The 22,277-nt window shown below is 31.1% G+C and overlaps 1 protein-coding gene across 1 annotated transcript; it reads right to left on the bottom strand.

Annotated features, from left to right (window-relative positions):
- Nucleotides 1–15,629: 15,629 nt before the first annotated feature.
- On the bottom strand, nucleotides 15,630–20,480 carry LOC139497200 (uncharacterized). Its single transcript, XM_071285292.1, has 4 exons — nucleotides 20,431–20,480; nucleotides 19,320–19,364; nucleotides 18,243–18,321; nucleotides 15,630–16,366 (listed from the first exon to the last, which is right to left on the bottom strand). Exon 4 carries the CDS (start codon nucleotides 16,345–16,347, stop codon nucleotides 15,781–15,783), a length of 567 nt encoding a protein of 188 aa, XP_071141393.1. The 5' UTR covers nucleotides 16,348–16,366; nucleotides 18,243–18,321; nucleotides 19,320–19,364; nucleotides 20,431–20,480; the 3' UTR covers nucleotides 15,630–15,780.
- Nucleotides 20,481–22,277: the final 1,797 nt, after the last annotated feature.

Here is a 22,277-nt window from a genome sequence, read left to right as displayed (position 1 = left end):
TACTAGATACAGTTTAATACATTATGTTGCAAAAGCTCATGTTTTATGTGTTTATTAGTAATAAAGTACTTGTTGCCGGGTTTTGTATTTTTAACAGTAGTCTCAATCATTTCCTTTGTATTCTAAAGTTATTTAAAAAAAAAGAAGTTGAACTTATTATTCGTTTTGAACAAATCAAATTATTGACATTGATACATGATATTGTGATTGATAAATGTTAGAAACCTTTAAGTTTTTAATACTCAAAATAGAACAAAAGTGATATAGGGTACCCATTCATGAAACAAAATCAGTACATAGATATAGGAAGATGTGGTATGAGTGCCAATGAGACAACTCTCCATCCAAGTCACAATTCATTAAAGTAAACCATTATACGGGAGGTTTGGCATGCCACAAAATCAGGATTTTTCTTAAAATATCCTGTACTAAGTCAGGGAAATGGCCATTGTTATATTATAGTTTGTTTCTGTGTGTGTTACATTTTAATGTTGTGTTTCTGTTGTGTCGTTGTTCTCCTCTTATATATTTGATGCGTTTACCTCAGTTTTAGTTTGTAACCCGGATTTGTTTTTTTCTAAATCGATTTATGAGTTTCGAACATCTGTTGCCTTTATTTTTAGGTCAATTCGGTCTTTAACACGGAGCCTTGGCTCACACCGAACAGCAAGCTATAAAGGCCTCAACACAATACTAATAAAAAAACCATTCAAAAGGGAAAAACAGAAATAAAAAGAACAAAAAGCAAAGGAAAGGTTTTTTTATGTTCTTCATCTCAAAGTCACAGTGAGGCCTTAACCCGTTTTTGTTCAACGCAGATCTAGAGCAAAAATATCACACCTCTCTGCAAGTTATACAACGGCCCCTAGCTCCGGCTTAAGTACTCCTTGCAGAAATACTTTGGATATATTTTGTTAGATGACACCACCTAATCGCGGTCCCAGTAAAAAAAAACATACTGGAAAGTAGTACATATTTAAAATGAAATAGTTTCTACGCATAAGGGTAATTCTTATGTAGCACATATTTGAGCCATTAAGGTATCAGATGAAAAGTAAAGAACTACTAATCCTTGTGGAACACTCAATTTACTGATAATTTTGATTAATACAAAAATGTATGAATGAATAATAACATTAAGGGCACACATTAGATTGTTTCTTAAATATAACGTTCATGGTTTCAAATTCTGATAACCAGTGCAGTCTGGTGTACAAATACAGGTTTTTTGACCCCGTTTCCGTAAAATGTTTTGAAAGAAAAACTTGATAACGTATATAGGATTGCGGACCAATAATAGGTGGTTTGCGTCTCTGTTTAGCATATAAACTCGACAAAAATTGAGAGAATGATGTGGCACACGTAAAAGAAATACCCCAAGAACAAATACACCACTTTATACAGAATAGAGTACATATCAAGCACGGGGAAACTTTCTACGGCCCTCACAGAGCACGATAAACAAACTCCGTTAATAAAAGAGAACATTCAAAGGATATGGCGTATCAATCCATGACAGAAATTGAGTACATGCAAAGCAACAGAAAAATAAAACTACACAAAAGCAAAACATGAATTGCTGTTCTTCTTCTCAAAGTCAAAATGAAGCATTCAACACGGAGCAAAACAACTCTGCAAGTTTAAGACGCCCCTTGTACCGGCTTGAACGGAATTCATTGTAAAAATAATTTAGAAAAACTTTATAAGATGTAACGTCACCTAATCGGGCCAAAATTTTATTTTAGCAGGAATTCTATAATACAACTTGTGAAGAAAGCAGCAATTCGAGCTTACAGTTTGCTTTATGAGGTAACACTATACCCACACCTTCTCTGTTCACATGGTTTAGATCATTATTGACAACCTTAATTTGGAAACAGATCAAAATATTTTTGCAAATGATTTTTTCGGTCTGTAAATAAAAACATTAAGCAATGTCTTATATAATTTTTCTTTTGTGCATTTCCTGTTTAAAAAAGAAAGACCTTTAACTGAAAAACGATTTTTCAGTAACTCGAAAAAAAAAATAAAAATTATACGTTAAAGATTTGTAACAAAGAATTGCCTTTGCATGTTTGAAACAAAGACCGCGCAGTTATACGTGAAAAGGCTTCCAACTAACCAAAATGCACGCTGTTCGTGCTGATTGTAATGTTTTACTGACACATTCCTAACAGTTAGTTTATAAATGAGTATATGCAGCTGCAGCATTCAACAAAACAAACACATGTTCAAGGTTTTAGACGTCACAACTACATTCAAATTAAGCGTTATTTCATTTTTTTCTCAGAATGCCTATATAAATCCAACTCACTCAAGCGCATAATTTTTTAACAAATTTGACTTGTATACTCTATGAACTATGTACAACACTGACATAAAATTAGGTTTTGAGCTGAGGAATTGACATTACCGTCTTTTTATATAGTTTGTTGTGTAACATTATTTTACTACGAACAATCTATTTTCCAACTATTGAAGTTATCATAGATAACGATTCCAACGTTGTATGTATATTAAAAAACTCAATACTGCCATCAGTCCAGAACATCCGTTAATATACCTACTAAATTGTGTCATTTGCATGACAGTCGTTACAATTCCAACTACAGTGAATCTGAAATTCAACTTTCCGAAAGACACGGATTCCCGTGAAAGGGTATCATTGTAACACTTAGCAGTAACACAATGAAAGTGTGTCTATCAGAGAACGCGCACTTGAGTAAAACAGTGGTTGCAGGTTACGATCGTGTTTCTTAATTTTCATTTTTTGTGTCTCAATATTATTTGTCTTTTTGTCTAGCTAGCCTATAGTTTTAACCTACAGTTTGTTATGAATAGTAACATTCCGATTTGAAGTTTCCTCGGAGTTCAGTATTCTTGTGATTTTTCTTTTTATGGTCCCCTCGCTATCGTGTCAATTATTTTTCAGATAAACATATTGTTTCGTTATACACTTAAAATAATTAACAAACATATTTATACAATTTTATGTTGATAAATCATTTCAAATTCAAAACCTAGTACGTAAGAAACTTGTACCGTTTTAGAAAGTGACCTCCTTGACAGTCAAACACAGGAACCTTGATACACCCACGTTTGTGTCATGCATGTGCTCCGTCAATCTTAGAATGATCATAATAGTCCTCATTGTCTAAAACAATCTTAAGATTTGAGTGATCGTAAGTAGGGTCCTCGGTTACTATCGTAGGTAGGTGGTCGTATACTTTTGTTACTGGGTCCTTTTTCTGTTTAATGTTATCTAGATGATCATAGTCTCTATTAATGGCATACTGATCGGATTCTTCTTCGGTTTTACTTGAAATTGGTTTTGCCAAACAATAATGTTTGGCCATTACGCCTTCAGAACAATCCCTTGTTATACTTTGTACTTTCGTCATTTCATATTCAGTTTGACCAGCTTTATCGTTCAAATGATTGGATTGTATGATTGATTGAATGGTGTTGATTGATACTTGGTTAACATTTTTCCATTTCGGAGTAAAGTTAGACTGTGCATAATCGTATATAATATTGTTTACAGTTTGAGGACATTCAAACTTCCCATTGTGCGGACTTAAGTTTTTGACTTCAATTTCATGGTGAACTACAGGTTGTGGCGTTTTGTTGTATATATGCCTATCCACTGCATCTCTCTCGCTTTCCGAAAGATTCGGCTCGTGACAAGTAGTTTTCTTATTAGACAGTCTGTAAAATAATAATTATTCAATAAATAAGAAATCAAAATGTTTATTTCGTATTCCAAAAAAAGTAACATTTAGTTTATTTTGGTTTCGTAAACAATATATTATACTATAATCATGTAAATGAGAGTTTTACAAAGCTTTTAGTTTGTTTAAATGTATTGTTTTAACTTTGTCACGACTAGCACCGATACGTCGAGCAGTCGTGTCATCAAATTTCATCAGTATACCACGCAGTTGTTATCAGTTATTCAAAATCAAGAGTTAAACATGATATGCAATGTAACTATTGATGTGTAAATCTGTGAGAATATTATTCCGATGTCATTCAGTGTGTAAGTGTGTCGGCCTACTATACACATTCAACAACTATATTTATTTTGGAGTGATTTGGCTAAGTAATATTGATCTCATGAATGATATAATTCCTGATCCGTGTCGTGTTTATTTATTCATATCAAGGCCAAACGACTAATTGTCTGCCTGTAATGTCTAACGTATCGTTGCGTTGATACATTTTTCATTTCAAAATTGTTTTATTCAGTCTAGGTGGGAACGGTTAAATATTAAGATTTTTATTTGTAAACTTATTAATTTGAATCACTGAAATCAAGGAACTACCTTCTTCGATGAATAAAAAAGATGGCTAACATCACGTCAATTACAACAACAATTGATGTCACGGTTCCTGCTGCTATGCCTGTCAAATAAATATCATAAGATATAGCATTAATTTACAATCTAGATGAATCCCAATTATATACACGTTTATAGATACAATTATCGTTAAAATATCATTCTTTATCTCTGAAACATTGCTGCATTTGTTTGCACCTGTACTAAGTCAGATACATGTTGTTAAGTGGTTGTCATTTGTTGATGTCGTTTATACGTGGTTCATACATGTTTCCTTATTTTAGTTTTTGTATAAAGCTTAGACCGATAGTGTTCGTGTTTGAATAGTTTTACACAAGTCATTTTTCATGACCTGTATAGCCTGCTGTTCGGTGGAAATCAACGCCCAGTGTTGCAGACTGTACCATGGTATATTATAGTTTACATATACAAATTAAAACCTTGGTTTAATATTACTCGTATTTGTTTATTGCATCATTTTTAATGAAGTTCGCTAAGTGTAATGGTCGATCGTCACTTATTTACTAATATAAGTAATGTCTGTACGATGAGACAAAAATATTATGTTAACAATTATTAATTTAAAATCACCACGTGTGTCATATATTCTTATAAGAAGTTATCACTCTTAGTCAATAAAGAGTAAAGGTCAAGGTATAAAACAAGAAAAAAAGAAAGAAAAAAATTGCGGGAGTACAATCTTGTATCGATAAAAATGCAGCTGATACTTTTAGAAAAAAATATTTTGAAAAACATGGTATCTTAGTTTCGAAATTCAAATATGTACGTACAGCATGCATCGTTAAATCTGTAAAACTTACTTCCAATTTTGTCTGATTTTGCACTTTTCTGTTGCGGTTTTATGACAGTTGGAATTGAAACTATGTCGCCTTTGTCCTCATTACCTCCTGTAAAATATTGCCAATTCATATTAGATTCATTTCCAATAAGTATCATTTGTATTGATTATATTTCACATCCCTTTTGGAATAGTGTAGGATATAACTTTCATTAAAAATACTATTAAGTCCCATAGGATTAATATACTTCTTTAGGAAGATGAATGAAAGGAATTGCTTTCACTTTCATCATTTGTTAGATTAAAGTCCCCCTCCTCCTCCTTCTCCTCTTCCTCCATCATCATCATCATCATCATCATCATCATCATCATCATCATCATCATCATCATCATCATCATCATCATCATCATCATCATCATCATCATCATCATCATCATCATCATCATCATCATCATCATCATCATCATCATCATCATCATCATCATCATCATCATCATCATCATCATCATCATCATCATCATCATTATTATCATCAGTATAGCATGACTTTTTACTTACCGAATGTACAGAAAAACGGGAATGTTTCTACACACGTCTCGTCGTCTTCACTAAAATCATAATCTTCATCATCGTATTTTAATATGTAACATTCTAAAGGTGTTAAGTCTTTGGTGATGTCTATAAATTATAAATTTTTCAAATCATAAAACAAACGTTACATTGTCTTTTCCAGACCTGATGACATTCAAATCTACCCAGAAGCATAGAGTGAATGCAATATCGAATAATTCAGATTACGATATCAAAAACGCAATAAAAACCCTCGATGATTCAATCATTCACCAAAACGCTATATAGTTTTCTCAACGGCATATTCACAAGGTTGATTTTTCTGTAATAAATATATACATTGTATTTGACCATTAATGAACTGGCAAAAAAAGGGAAATCAAAAGAAAAGAAATATGCAAAACTGCATATTCTTATCTGCTTTCTATTCTTTTATTTTGTTATCTCTTCCTTAAAATCCTTTTACTGCGATGATAAAACAAGTTTGTTTGGAGAATAATAGAAAGTACCGTGTTGGCGAGGATGTGCAGCATATATTGTGTATTAGAACCTTAACTATATTTAAAAAAAAATGAAAAAAAAGACAAAACAAAACCATCTTATATATTGTTTCATTATGTCACTGTATAAACCTGAATGATAAGTTGCACATGTACTAAGTAAACTGCATTATGGTGAAAAAAATCCTTACATGACTTTCTAAGACGAAATGTTTCATTGTGACGTGTTCCACTAGTCCAATATTTTTCTTGTAATCCATCATGGTCATGCGTATTACAGTAATTTTCAGAATACCACTTAATAAAAGAGTCTTGGCTTGTACATGCATCTGTTGCTGCCTGGAAGTCTTCATATTTATCCTTTATTTCTACACCATTATCTGTAAAATAATTATTTTAAAATAAATCAGCAATTTAATACAAATAAACTCATCATAGATACCAGGATTAAAATTTTATATTTACGCCAGACGCGCATTTCGTCTACAAAAGACTCACCAGTGACACTCGAATCAAAAAAATTTTAAAAGGCCAAATAAATTACGCAATTGAAGAGCATTGAGGACGAACAATTCCTAAAAGGTTTGCCAAATACAAACGTGGAATAATCAATTGTAATCTTAAGGCAACGTCAAAGAATAAATCAACAGGAATCGAAATGACAACTTATAGTATATTCTCTTATACAAAGAAAAATTAAAATACAATACCTAAAAACAAGACGTTCTGAAGTCATTGTTTGATCAACAGCTTCTTGTACAATCTGATGTACAGTAGATGTCGTTTGTTTATGTAATTTATACGTGTTTCTCATTTCTCGTGTTTTATATAGATAAGACCGTTGATTTTCCCGTTTTAATGATTTAACACTTGTAATTTTGGGGCCCGCGTTGAAGACCGTACATTGACCTAAAATGGTTTACTTTTATAAATTGTTATTTAGATGGAGAGTTGTCTCATTGACACTTACACCACATCTTCCTATATCTATCTTATCATACTGAGGTTCAACAAAAAGACTGTGTATGGAATGGTGTGTACCATAAAAATAAATGAATTGCTCGTGGTAGTCTTTCAAAAAATTATGTTCTGCATCAATTTGGTACTTTAAACATGTGTAAATCATAAGCATGATACACTTATCCTCGATCTTAGGACTAGAATTGCCAGCCAGCTTTGGGTATCGTTATCAAAGACTCATCGGTGACGTTCAAACAAAAATCAACTCCATAACCTTCACCTCGAATAAGGGAATGAAAAAAATACGAAATAGTGTGTACCACACGTAACAGAGTATCTATTTTCTGCACAGATTTCAGAACTACGTATGAGGTTTCCGTGTTTACACTTAACAGCAATGCAATGTTCTACTTGATTATCATTGTCAAAGCTGGAAAACTGATCTGAAAGAAAAAAAATACAATCAACAATGGCTTTTTAAAAATAAGTGGCATTATATAAAGAAAACTTTTGAAATAGCTTGTTGTTAATATTCCCCTCCAAGCTTCATGTATAATTTTTCCTATTTTTTGTTATTAAATTAATGTTGATGATATGCTCAGAACATGCCATTTTATTGCAGACATTCTTATCGTTGCACTCATTCGATCACACCAATATCATGTTTCTGCATTGTTATCATTATATGATTTGATGATTTGTTGTTGATATTTGAATTTTTTACAATTAACTTATATGACAATAACAAATTTGAATTGATAGTGTTCAGAAGTTTCTGTTTAAAAGTGATGTAACCTTCTTGCTGGCAGTTTGGTTTTAGCCAAGGCTTCGTGATGCAGATCGTATTTTGGCTTATAATGGTTTAGGCATAGGTTACCTTAGCTGTATTTGGCACAGCTTTTAGGAATTTTGGTCCTGAATGCTCTTCAACTTCGTACTTCATTTGGCCATTTTAACTTTTTTGGATTCGAGCGTTACTGATTAGTCTTTTGTAGACGAAACGCGCGTCTGGCGTATATACAAAATTTAGTCCTGGTATCTATGATGAGTTTATTTACTTTTTACATTTACACATTTAAACTTTGATGGAGAGTTGTCTAAATGACACTCTAACCATATCTTCTTCAATCTATATATTATACATTCTTTCGGAAAATGAAAAAAAACTAGTTAAATAACCATCTACATTGTATATTAGTTTAATTTTAAATCCTCATCGATTGGTATATATCGAACACGGTTTATTGTGTGTATGGATTCTGTGCTGCTCAAGGTTAAAGAATATCAATAGTCTATCAGTACATGGTATCTTAACATGTACTCACGTTCCCATACTTTGTAGCATCCGACACAATTACAGTTAGCGCTTCTCTGGAATGACTGTATGTCTTCAATACAATAACAATCTTTTCCCTTTGAATGACAACATCAAAAGGTTTTATAAATAAATATGTGTATTACTAATTGTGTAAAGGACAAATATAGTAAAATAATGTATGATTTTTTTTCTTAATCTGTTGACCAATAAATAAATAATAAAGTAAACTTTCATTGTCGTTTTTTCACTAAAATCACAGTGCAATGAATGAAATATTGAATATAACTTCTAGATGTAAAATGCATTTTTCATCAATTCTCGCGAATTTCTTTAAAAGATGTCTTCCTAATATATCTGCGTACGTATTGAATAGTCAGACAATACATTATATTTACAAATTTGTAGCTATAATTGACGAAAATTCATACTGTCATGATTTTCCCGACAACACCGTTTGCAACACTCATAAAAACACTTAAATAATAAAAAGTGATTAATGCAACAATGCTTCATGAAAAATCACGATGGAGATAAAAGCAACTAAATGTCCCTGTACGTACTTCAATGAGCAGATTGATGGTGTCTAGTAAGTGGTATACGTGCTTGAAATGACGACATTGTAAAAAAACAACATCCAAATTAACAAAAAAGGAATCACTAATACGACTTGACATAGGTTTATAAACTTACTTTGATGCTATAAAAGCTGTAACCATTACATAACATCTGGCATTCTTGTTCAGAAGTTTCAATCACAAAGTGTTTGAAGTCTCCATAAATGTAAAAGCATCCTGTATACAAGAAAAATAAGATAGAACATAAAGTGTTTCGATATGAAAGTTGAAGTCATAAATTCACTACACCATGTGTCTTCAAAATTTGACCTTTCAATATATGAATTGAATTTATATGGAATACAATATAATGAAAAATCAAACCTTATCTTAAGAACGTGTGCTGCGCTTGTTTTTGAATTTTACTAGATATTCTGAATTTTCTCAGTTTATTAATGTAGTGCCATTAAAAAGGTTGTCCACCTATTCCTGCTTTACCTATAAATTTTCAAGTCTTATGTATCAAAATCAAGCACAAGAACTTCATTTGTTTTTGCTTTTTGTCGATCTTTTATTTACATACTATTAACTTATAACAGTCTTTTGATAAACTAAGCTTGTTAGTTAAATAAAGGCAACATTAGTATACCGCTGTTCAAAACTCATAAATCCATGGACAAAAAACAAAATCGGGGTAACAAACCAAAACCGAGCGAAACGCATTAAATATAAGAGGAGAACAACGACACAACATCGAAACGCAACACACACAGAAACAGACCAATCATCAGACAAAACACCACGAGAATAACAAATGTAACATGAAAATCAAATACATGAATTTGGGATAGACAAGTACCGTGCCACGTCTTATCTCAATATCTCAAAAATAAGAGAAAACACAAACGACTCAACGTTAAAATGCAACACAAAGAGAAACGAACAATATATAACAATGACCATCTTCCTGACTTGGTACAGGACACTTTTAAAGGGGAATAAAAGTGGTGGGTTGAACCTGGTTTTAAGGCATGCCAAACCTCGCACTTTAATGGCAAAGTTAAATATAACATTGAAATGACAACATAATATTACAGGACTACAGTACAAATAAATAGGAGAACATATTAGACACAGAAAAACATGATTAATAGATAACAAAAAGCATCAGGTTTAAAATTCAATACGCCAAAAACGCGCCTTGCCCACACAAGACTCACCAGTGACGCCCAGATATAAAAGATCGAAAGTGAAAAAAGTACAAAGTTGTACAGCACTGAAGATCAAAAGTTGAAAAGGTTTCGCAAAATACGGCATTGTTTTTATGCCCGGGATAAGAACATTCTTATTATATAGAACAATTCATGCTATTGCAAACAGTAAATTTTATCAAATGAATATGAAAGAGATATACACAAACAGAGTAACGAACATCCTTGAAATTGGTTAAACTTTTATTAGAACATAAAACTAAGGCCTTTTTATAACTCAAAGCAACGCTTCATGTCATTTCGAACTAGAGAAAGGTCCTGAAACTAGCAAATTCAAATGAGATACATGAAATTAAGGCTCGCGGGTCTTATTCGATTTATTTCCTAATATAGGATTCGTTATATTTTCTTTAAATGAACTTTATCTTATACTTATTAGAAAAATAAAATTAAAAATGGCGTCACCGTTTATTTACGCTCATAATCTACCTTCAGTTCGAAAGAAGCATACATTTTTGTATAGGTACTTTTTTCTGTTGAACTACATTTTGTAATAGGAGACATAGCGGTAATATCGAAATAAAAAAAGAACTAAATTACAGAAATCGCTCAAATTTTACAATAGTTAAGTTTAAGTACAGCTTATTTGAAAATAATAATAAAAAACATAGGACACCGATAAGTTAAATTCCAAACAATTGGCATTTTTGCACCAAAAGGGAGATAGTTTGGAGCTTTTTCAAAGGTATATACATTTTAAAAGTCATCTGGGTCCAATAAGATTATTTTTTTTAATGATTTTCGTACCATATGATAAAGTAACAAGTAATAAAGTAATAAATAAAATTTGTAATTTAAGAAAAATGTCTATTTTTTTTCTGAAATTGGTATACCCTCAAGCCTCCTTAATTCGTACATACATACATAATACAGTTTACAGTTACACATCTATACTAGGTAAGCAGAGCAAACGTTTGGTTTATTTTGTTAAGGTAAATAAACAACTGTAGTTTTGGAACATCTTGCGGACGAATAATCAAAATTGTTTTTTTAAAGGACTTCGACTGTGATACAAATCAAGTAAACAGATTTTAGCTGAAGAAAAATATGTGTACATATAGTTTTCTCATATTCGATTGAAAAATAACTGATTTGAGGTTTCATGAAATGTCATCACTGTTTTATTACTTGCGAGGATCTCAAACGTTGGACAATACTTTAGAAACTCATTTAAAGCTATCACAGCTTCAAATGTCAGCTCTGTTTACTAGTCAATCATATCAATAGCACTGTATCAATATTCGTTTTACTTTGCAACATTTGTAATCTGTTAGAAAAGGTTAAGTTTTCAAACCTCGAACGTATGTCCAGTTGGTTAATAAATCGATTTTACCAAGCCAAATGTCTTCGTGTTCTACACTTTGTGTAATGCCACTTAAGTGTTGTAACAATAAAGTGACGTTACTTTCCAGTACTCCACCATGTTTTGAACAGAAATTAGCAGCATCTATCCATGATTTTTCTTCATTGTAAAAAGTTAAATTTTGCGCGATCAACCCTAATAAATTGAAAGAATAAACTAAAATAACAAGAACAGTTCAAACTAAGATATTGCAACCTTGTTTTAATTTGTTGAATGAAAACATTTCGTACGTCAGAAGCGATTATTTTTAAGGCAAACAAATACCTTATTATTGTTGACCCCTTTGTCAAGAGAGTAATCTAATACGCAGTCATATTGCATTTTTTTATTTCCATACCAACAGTCGCGACAACAAAATATTATTGGTGTGCATTTTGAAGAAAATTACGATTATTCTAACAGTGTAAGTGTTTACAAGTAAATGTGTATCATACGGTTGTCTAATATCATTGTTCTGTAGATTTGTATCCCGCAAAAATATATAATATGTTAGCTTTACATTATAAATCATGAATACATAGGTATACAACAAAACACATATAGTGGAAGAGAAACATGCCATACCTTTAAATTTGAATAACATTAGAAAAACGTGAATCAAGAGCTGAAGTTTCTCCATATTCCAGTATAACAGAAATCCTGATAGACTTCCCTCTTAAAAGGAAGTTTTTTACATCTTACCCTAATAACATATCAAGTACCATTAATATTAAAACAATAATTATTTATGACACGATAAATACAAATAGAAATAGAAAAAGGACGTGTGCACAGCAAATTACTTAACCTGAATTGTTTACAAGCAATTAAAAGCACATGATAAAAATATGAGTTTAAGCAATATTTCATTTGCATCTTTTCAGAGAGAAACCCGAGAATATGTGAAGCCATTAATTGTCTTTGAATAAGGGCACGGGAAAAAGTTACCACAAACTTGAAACTACTATATATAAATCATCAAATATTAAGGTACACAACACGATAAGTCCCCTAGCTATCGAAAAGGTTCAGGACTTCCTGTTTACATATACTTATGATAACTAATTTGTGAATATAAACAAAAAAGAAAAACACAGAATATGGTTCATCCATTTATGACAGGAAATCAGTGCATGTACAGAAACGACCACAGTGCAAAGAAACAACCCTCATATTGCTGTTTTCTCATCTAAAGTCATACTGAGGCCAAAACTGCAAAATTCCTGAACTGCTGTTAGGACATTTTCAGAAAAGAATATTGGGTTGAACCTGGTGGTTTTACGTCCTGCTTATTTGGCAATGTACAAAATACCGCTAAAATGACAACATTGCGTGACAGGAGTTCAAAACAAATGCATGGAAGAAAACTCAGGACAGATAAATAGATAGAAAGGAATAATATAAAAGTGCATTTCGACATGTAAACCACAGAATGACATCACCGAAAACTTAATTTCACATTTACCAATTAATAAAATTCTGTGCAGCTAATAATACCATTGTTTTTATGTATTGCAATAATGCATCGGTGGCAGTGTAACTGACTGATCGATAGTGTATGATTGTAAAACTTAGATTATCCGGTTCGATACTAAGATATATGTAATATTTTATGTCAGCATCTTTATTTTTATTTAAGCGTGCTGATTACATTTTTGTTTAAATAGTTTTATTACTCTGTATATGGCTGGACATGAAGTAGTTAAACACAATCAAACTTAATAATACTAAACATATATGAAAGTTTTAAAGATTTATAAACTGTAATAAACTAGGAGACATGTGCACTTCGTTGATGTCGATTGTAAAAGTGGAAAAAACGTGGGAAAATCTATCTGAATGATACACGGAAAAACTTCCCACTTCTTGTTCAAATCAGAACACCACACCACAGTCCATTAACTCATCCGTGGATAAATGCCCATACATATTAATTCGAACTTCCTGGTTCTAGTATTATTTTAATTCAACACATTAGTTTATAATTCAGTGCAAATGTTAATCTCGGTTAAAACAAAATCCACTGTATGTTATTCATAGTCAGTTGGAACTATTGATTGGGGATAAAATGTTGGTAGGTAAACTTGTAAGTAAATGTGTACAGGAAAACAAAAATAATGTTGGGGAGTTATACAAAAGGTTACACAAAACCGCAAGTAACGGAAAAGATGATACATTATAAACAATTAAAACATTACATTGTAAACTCAGACTTAAGAGTAGGTAGGTTATAATACACTGGTGTAACTCTTCTGTTTCTATAAGTTTTAATAATTACTAAAATATCATATCATTATGACAAAACCACACTGTTTTCTTCGTTCATGGAATGTAAATATAAATCTTTAAAACAAAGGATGTATGTCAAAACGTAATTCCTACCAAATAAAACACCCTCTGATCTCAGTGGATATTCTCATAGATCTTGTATTCATATTTTATACATCAAGTTAAGTACCAGTAAACTAAATACAGGTCTTGTTTTTTTCGTAATCCACAGGTCTAATAATTGTGCTTGAAGCAATGAAATAAGTATTGTCAACCGAAAAATATTATGGTCACCGATAAATTGTTGGGATTTAAGTTATTGTTTAACAAAAACGTGTTTTTAATTAGAGTGTCATAAATTGTTATATTTTAGAAATTGACATTACAAGTACTAGTACGTATGTGTATGGATTTGATTCAAATTTACGGTCCACCTTTACATTATCTGCTGACAATTAACAACAAAAAGTATGCATTTTAGAATTAAACTGAATTTGACTTAAATCTGGGGTGATACTTAAACACGCAACATCACAGGTGTCTCCCTTGATAAGACCCGTTTTTTTTATATGACTCGTGTTGTGTGTCTTTTTTATACTGAATTTTGTATAATGTTGTTTGTCTTTGTATATGCTGATATTTCCAAGTTAAATATTTCTTTTTAACAGAAAATGTTTTGCCTTACAAGAAATTCATGATCAAAGGTCAATTGATACTACGGGAAGAAATAAAACAGATTAGTTTGTATACTGAGTTTCATAACAAGTGAGAATGCGATATCGCTTGATATCAACTCGAGTTATTCAATTTCAATATATTAATAAACGAGCCTTCGGCGAGTTTATTATTTCCATTTAAAATAGTTTAAATTACGAGAAATGATATCTAGCAATATTCAATTTTCACAAGTTGCTTAACTTATTTCTCTATGGTCAACTTTGTCAATGTGTAAATTAAAAATTCGGCCAAATGTTCATCTTGTCTTTTGCACATCCCTGAATGATATCGTATATTCTTTACAGCAGTACAAACCTGAATTACAGACATTTTTAGACTTTTTGTACGCTTCAGATTGAATATAATTTGACAGAAAGAAAATGTGAAATGTGAAAGGTGAAATGTGTAAAGGTTTATTATTGTAGAAATCACACATGCCCGTTGCTATGTACGAAATGTACATCGTCTCAACCATTGATTAATGACCTAGCAAATAGCCAGTTGAAATGTAGTCTTGTGATGCTGGATAAGCAAATAAAATTAACTTGTTTCGTAGCACTCTGTGTGCGGTGTGATAAGATAATTATCTCCACATGCAAGAAATGAATAACATGCCTCAACAAAAAGAGAAAACCATTTTACTAAAATAAATTGAAAAGAACATTTTGTTCCGCAATTGTACAAAGACTTGCCGCAGATTCTAAACATTTCTATGTTTTGTATTGAACTTTACCATCGGATACGATCGCACCTTAGATGTAAGTGTGCGACACAGGTTGTTAAGAGTATCGTATGCTAGTCCTCTATTTTGCAAACTTCCAAAAGTGTAAAAATGACCCCCTCCCCCCCCCCCCCCCCAAAAAAAAAGAACCAACAACAACTATAACATAACATAAAAATTAGCATGTATATTTTCTCTCAATGATGTTAACGTCAATTCAGATATAAAAGTTAAGGTAAGCAATTATTAGTTTAAAACACATTTTTTATACAGTTAAAGTATGGCAAGACAAATGCATGAAACATCGTAAACGTGGACGATAGACAAACAAATTGATAGATATAATACAATACCAATTATGGAGTAAACATTAAATGAATCGAGTTGGATAATAAAAACATGGGATTACGTTTATGTCATTACTTTTCAATATTAAAATGCTCATAATTTTCAGTATCCTTTATAACAGTAACACCAGCATGATCATACGTAGGATCAGATTCTATTACATTTTTCAAATGATCATAAACTTTTACATCACTCATTTCCTGCTTTTTAACATTATTCAAATGGTCATAGTCAGTATCTGTTGTATACGGATCCAATTCCTCTGTGTCGGTGATTGGCTTTGCCATGGCATAATCACTTACGTGCATTTTCTCAATCTCCGGAATTATAAGTTTCATGTTAATGTTGTTATCTTGGTTGCTTTTGTCTTTTGAGTTCACATCATTATATCCTGGATTTGAAATTGTATTGTTAGTTTTGCTTGTCTCATTTTGGATTTCGAACGCGGATGACACGATCCTTGTATATACATCTTTGTCGTCCTCGATTGTTATTATATCTTCATTGTTTGACAATGGCTTTGCTAACGAATAGTCATTCGTTGTTACATCAATTTCATGATACTGTCCATCTGAATTGTTTTTTTTTCTATGTGCATTCATACTTATTTGATGATCTTCACTTCGGATTTGTTTCATCTTTGGTTCTTTGACTATTCTGAAATGTGGGAGCAATTAAAAGCTGATTAATTAACAGGATAGACAATTTAGATCATAAATATTGTAAATAAAAATACGATTTTGTCTTGTTTCAAACCTTAAGAAAAAAAGAAATAAATAAGCTAATATTTCGTTATTAGCAGTCAACTGATGTCAAAATTACCTAAAAAAAGATAAAGGCTTATGTGTAAATGGATTGCAAGATCAAAATACAACCGCATGTGAATACCTTTAATATATTACTTAGCTGAATATTGGTAGCGCTAGTATTTTCAGCTATAAAAAAAAGACAATGGACATATATATGCATTGGATGTGAAACATGTTAAAATCAAATCGTTGACATTTTATACCCACAGAAATCAACAAAAAAACAATCATTCCCATATTGATTTTAAATTTGTATTACAAAATCAAATAGTCTATACAATTGTTCATTTTATGCTTATAGAATGTGTGAACATGCGTTCTAATAAGATATGTTGTGGTAAATATTGAGATGACTTTCAAAATGTTTGTTTTAATGTAATTCCTTATAAATAAATAAGAATAGATGTTAAGTCACCGTCAATATAAAGTCTTGACGACACAAACACAAATCTAGATTTAGCACTACTTCGATTGTTTTGTGCCCTACTGCTTTACCAAATGTATGGACATTTTGGGTATTTCAGATTTCTTTCGTGTTGATATGTTTTATTTGTTGAATGCTTATTACTAAACTCTGGCAACAAACGAATGCCCGCACAGTAATGTATATGAGTTGGGAATTCGGAGATCTCTTTAATGTATTAATAACTATCGATTTCTTAACAAGTTTTCTCCCGGCTGGGGTATACTTTATTTGGGATTTCAACAAAATACGTTTGATGTTTGAAAATGAAATAATCATTTATTTGTTGACAGGTTTCATAACAATAAAAAGTAAAGATAATTTGACAATAAATTAAATAATATTTCGCTTGAATGTTTGACAGGAAAATATTCTGTAAACATTGAGTTAGATATCTTATCTAAATTACACGGATATAAGACACATACATAATTTAATAAATAATGTCAACAATCTATGCCATTGCTGAATTGCTGATAATGTAAATATATAATTTTATGATTTATTTTTGGAAGCGTGAAATATTTTACGTTGCTGTTTGTCAATAGTTAAAATAAATAATTTTAACTTTATCCAGAACGCATTTACAAGATTGTTTCCTCTTCTAAAAACAAAGTAACCAGTATTCATGTATTCGCAAAATTGGTATAAATTAAGCAAGCTTTACCAGCATTTACTAATGATTTTGCCAGTTTAGCTAAATTCTTTAGTTTTCAAACATTTATTATTATAATCGCAAAGTATCTTCCTACATTGCTAATCAACTTAGTAAGCAGGGTGAGCACTTTAGAGCACCCCTACTTTTTGGTGTTATTGTTGCTAATTGTTATGTTTTCTATGTTCTGTCATGTGTACTATTGTTTGTCTGTTTGTCTTTTTTTATTTTTAGCCATGGCGTTGTCAGTTTGTTTTCGATTTATGAGTTTGACTGTCCCTCTGGTATCTTTCGTGCCTCTTTTAGTACGGAAATTTGAAGGGAAAAATATCTTCAGATCTTCAAAGATTCACGTTCTTTCCTCTTTTTTGGCACTGTATGGGTTTTAATTCGAGCATCTTTTTTTTATAAATTAAACATTCATTAGTGACAAATTCTATATTGAAATGAGGAATTACATATGTTTTCTGAGGATGTATCTGCCATAAGCTGAAGAAATAAATAGAAAGAAGTAATTTGATATGTGCACAATGTTACAATCTGTTTTTGAATAAGTATATCAACACATTTTGCTATAGCTAATTGGTCAATTTGACAAGATCTTACCTTCTTCTGTAAAGGTAAATGCCTATAACTGCAACAATGACAATAATCAAGATAGCTGATATCGATCCACCAATTGCTCCTGAGTAATACATATTATTACACACATTATGTAATTCTTTTAAATGATATATCTTACTTCAACAATATAGACATCAACCAAACTTTATTACCAAACAATTATGCTAATGTCAATTCATATATACCTGAATACAATTAAAGCTACTGTAAAGGAATCCGGAATATTTTACTACACAAATTTTACAAGAAATTCGTACTTGTGTCTTAACCTCTTAATTCGATAGATCAATAAAGCATCAATATTTTTTTTGTCTCGATTAGTATCTTACAATGGAGATTTCATCCCAGTTAAAAGTTTGCTATCATGCCATATAGCATATCGTGAAAGTAGCATCTGAATGGAGTGTTTGAAATGTTTCAACTTAAGGCTACGTGTTGAAAGGTATGAAGCCTCTAAAATAGAGTTTAACCTTGTCATTGCAATCATATTCACCAAAGGTAAGTCAGGTTCATCCTGCTTGATAATTTCACTTTTTTCTTCAGTTGAATGTTTTGTTTTTGGTATTGTTCAGTCTTTTCATTGCATTATCATTATACATTTATTATATCTGATTTCAAGTACAAGGCATGCATCGGTAGTTCAATAGCCCATTTGTATTTGCGACAAAAGGACTACGCGTTTAATGAATTTCTCGTTCCAATTGTGAAATACTAGTTATTCATACCAGAAATTATAAGAGTTTGTTTTAAATGTACCATCTAACAATCTACTGGTTTGGAAACTGATTTTTGAAGAGCGCGTCTGGCGTATTTAAATTATAATCCTGGTACTTTTGATAACTATTTAAGAAAAAAATCAAATTATGTAACTAGTTGTACTTTGCAGAGGAAATTATGCACAATTGCATTGATACATAAATTACCAAAATGACTACTAGCTAGTTATTGAAATTTTAGCTTCAGATCTTTATAGAAATAAATATGTTTCACATTTCAGGATATCAAAATCACCCAAAATATTCTATTGTATATATTAGAAATACATAACATGTAATTTACCTGCTTGGTTATTACTGTCATTAGACTGACTTGCTGGAGTGCTATCTGTTTGAGAGAGAGAGAGATAAAAAAGATTATTCACCAAATTTCTACACACTTCTTTCTATTTGTTAATACGTTGAAATAGGTATTGTTCAGTATTCCTGGTAGATTCAGTGTAAACAATAAAGGTAAATAGTATTGTGAAATAAAAACGAAGAAAAACATATATACTCAGTATTTCGAAAAAGTATCTTGCACAATTTCAGTTCAGCCAACGTGTTGAAAGTCAACAAGCCTCAAAAATAGAGTTTAACCTTGTCATTGTGATTACATTCACCAAAGGTAAGTCAGGTTCATCTTGCTTGATACTTCGACCTTTTTCTGCAGTTGAATGTTTTGTTTTTGGTATTGTTCAGTCTTTTCATTGCATAATCTTTATACCTTTATTATATCTGATTTCAAGTACAAGGCATGCATCGGAAGTTCAATAGCCCATTTGTATTTGCGACAAAAGGACTATGCGTTTAATGAATTTCTCGTTCCAATTGTGAAATACTAGTTATTCATACCAGAAATTATAAGAGTTTGTTTTAAATGTACCATCTAACAATCTACTGGTTTGGAAACTGATTTTTGAAGAGCGCGTCTGGCGTATTTAAATTATAATCCTGGTACTTTTGATAACTATTTAAGAAAAAAATCAAATTATGTAATAAAAATCCACGCCAATGCTATACGGCCAAGGGTCTTCATTTGAATAGCAGTTTTATCTTTAATGTACCAAAAGCTAAATAGTCAGTGCTCTGTATAAACGATAATTTGATACTTAGTGTTTTTTCTGTATTTTTCGTTAATCAATCGTACCTTTGGGTGAAATCTGAGTTACGTGCTTCTGTTTAAATCTATCAGCGGAACAGTTTGAAAGACGGTCGAGTATAACTAGTTGTACTTTGCAGAGGAAATTATGCACAATTGCATTGATACATAAATTACCAAAAGGACTACTAGCTAGTTATTGAAATTTTAGCGTCAGATCTTTATAGAAATAAATATGTTTCACATTTCAGGATATCAAAATCACCCAAAATATTCTATTGTATATATTAGAAATACATAACATGTAATTTACCTGCTTGGTTATTACTGTCATTAGACTGACTTGCTGGAGTGCTATCTGTTTGAGAGAGAGAGAGAAAAAAGATTATTCATCACATTTCTACACACTTATTTCTATTTGTTAAGACGTTGAAATAAGTATTGTTCAGTATTACTGGTAAATTCAGTGTAAAACATAAAAGTAAATAGTATTTTGAAATAAAAACGAAGAAAAAAATATATACTCAGTATTTCGAAAAAGTATTTTGCACAATCTAAGATATAGGATAAAAGAAATGGTCGATTTGAGCATCTTTGTATAAAAAAATGTGTAAAACGCAAATTTACTACAATCTGTTTAGTTTTAAATAACTTTAGAATGTGAAAAGTGTCTTCTTTCTAATTTTTGCTACTAGAAATTCGACATGATATTAGTCACCGTGTTTGACTAGACACTGCATGAAAATTCGGCACTTGACGTTGAACAGTTACTGTTAGGCTTAACTATAAAGAAATTGACAATCCTATTATACGAACATTCAATATCAAATTAAAAATCAATATTTTGTTCAATCTGAATTGATAAATGAAAATATGAACTATCCAGTCATCTTTGATGCATATGTGTATCCCTAACACGCATTATTTTTTTTTTTTCAAAACAATTGGTAATTACAATAATTACAAGTTTAGCTAGTAAGAAACAATTCAATCAAAGACGCAAATAACAGGACTGCGCATAATGTTCCTTAAAAATGTAGAGTGCTTAATAATGACAGTTTATAACTTTCTCAAATAACTCTTTAAACGTTTAAAGAATATCGTTTGAAAAATGTAAAAATGATTACACAAAACCTGAACCTTTACTGCCAATTTTACTGGAAAATAACAAGATCCAAAGTCTGGTGAAATAAGAAAAAAAAACATAGATCAATTTCATAAAAGAAAAAGCGAATCTGCTTTTTTGATGTATTTGGAAACTAGATGATAGTTTTCTCATTGGGAATACTAATCTCATCTCCATATTTGTACACCGGTTTTTGCATATTTTGGTGAAACATGGGGAATATGTCAAAGCTCCAGATCTTTATAGAAATAAATATGTTTCACATTTCAGGATATCAAAATCACCTAAAATATTCTATTGTATATATTAAAAATACATAACATGTAATTTACCTGCTTGGTTATTACTGTCGTTAGACTGACTTGCTGGAGTGCTATCTGTTTGAGAGAGAGAGAAAAAAGATTATTCACCACATTTCTACACACTTATTTCTATTTGTTAATACGTTGAAATAGGTATTGTTCAGTATTACTGGTAAATTCAGTGTAAAACATAAAAGTAAATAGTATTTTGAAATAAAAACGAAGAAAAAAATATATACTCGGTATTTCGAAAAAGTATCTTGCACAATTTCAGTTCAGCCAACGTGTTGAAAGTCAACAAGCCTCAAAAATAGAGTTTAACCTTGTCATTGTGATTACATTCACCAAAGGTAAGTCAGGTTCATCTTGCTTGATACTTCGACCTTTTTCTGCAGTTGAATGTTTTGTTTTTGGTATTGTTCAGTCTTTTCATTGCATAATCTTTATACCTTTATTATATCTGATTTCAAGTACAAGGCATGCATCGGAAGTTCAATAGCCCATTTGTATTTGCGACAAAAGGACTATGCGTTTAATGAACTTCTCGTTCCAATTGAGAAATACTAGTTATTCATACCAGAAATTATAAGAGTTTGTTTTAAATGTACCATCTAACAATCTACTGGTTTGAAAACTGATTTTTGAAGAGCGCGTCTGGCGTATTTAAATTATAATCCTGGTACTTTTGATAACTATTTAAGAAAAAAATCAAATTATGTAATAAAAATCCAC

The sequence above is a fragment of the Mytilus edulis genome, chromosome 12, assembly GCF_963676685.1.
Source record: "Mytilus edulis chromosome 12, xbMytEdul2.2, whole genome shotgun sequence".
Classification (NCBI taxonomy): domain Eukaryota; kingdom Metazoa; phylum Mollusca; class Bivalvia; order Mytilida; family Mytilidae; genus Mytilus; species Mytilus edulis.
The sequence above is the reverse complement of the archived record's forward strand: the minus strand, read 5'-3'. Positions and strand labels throughout refer to the sequence as shown.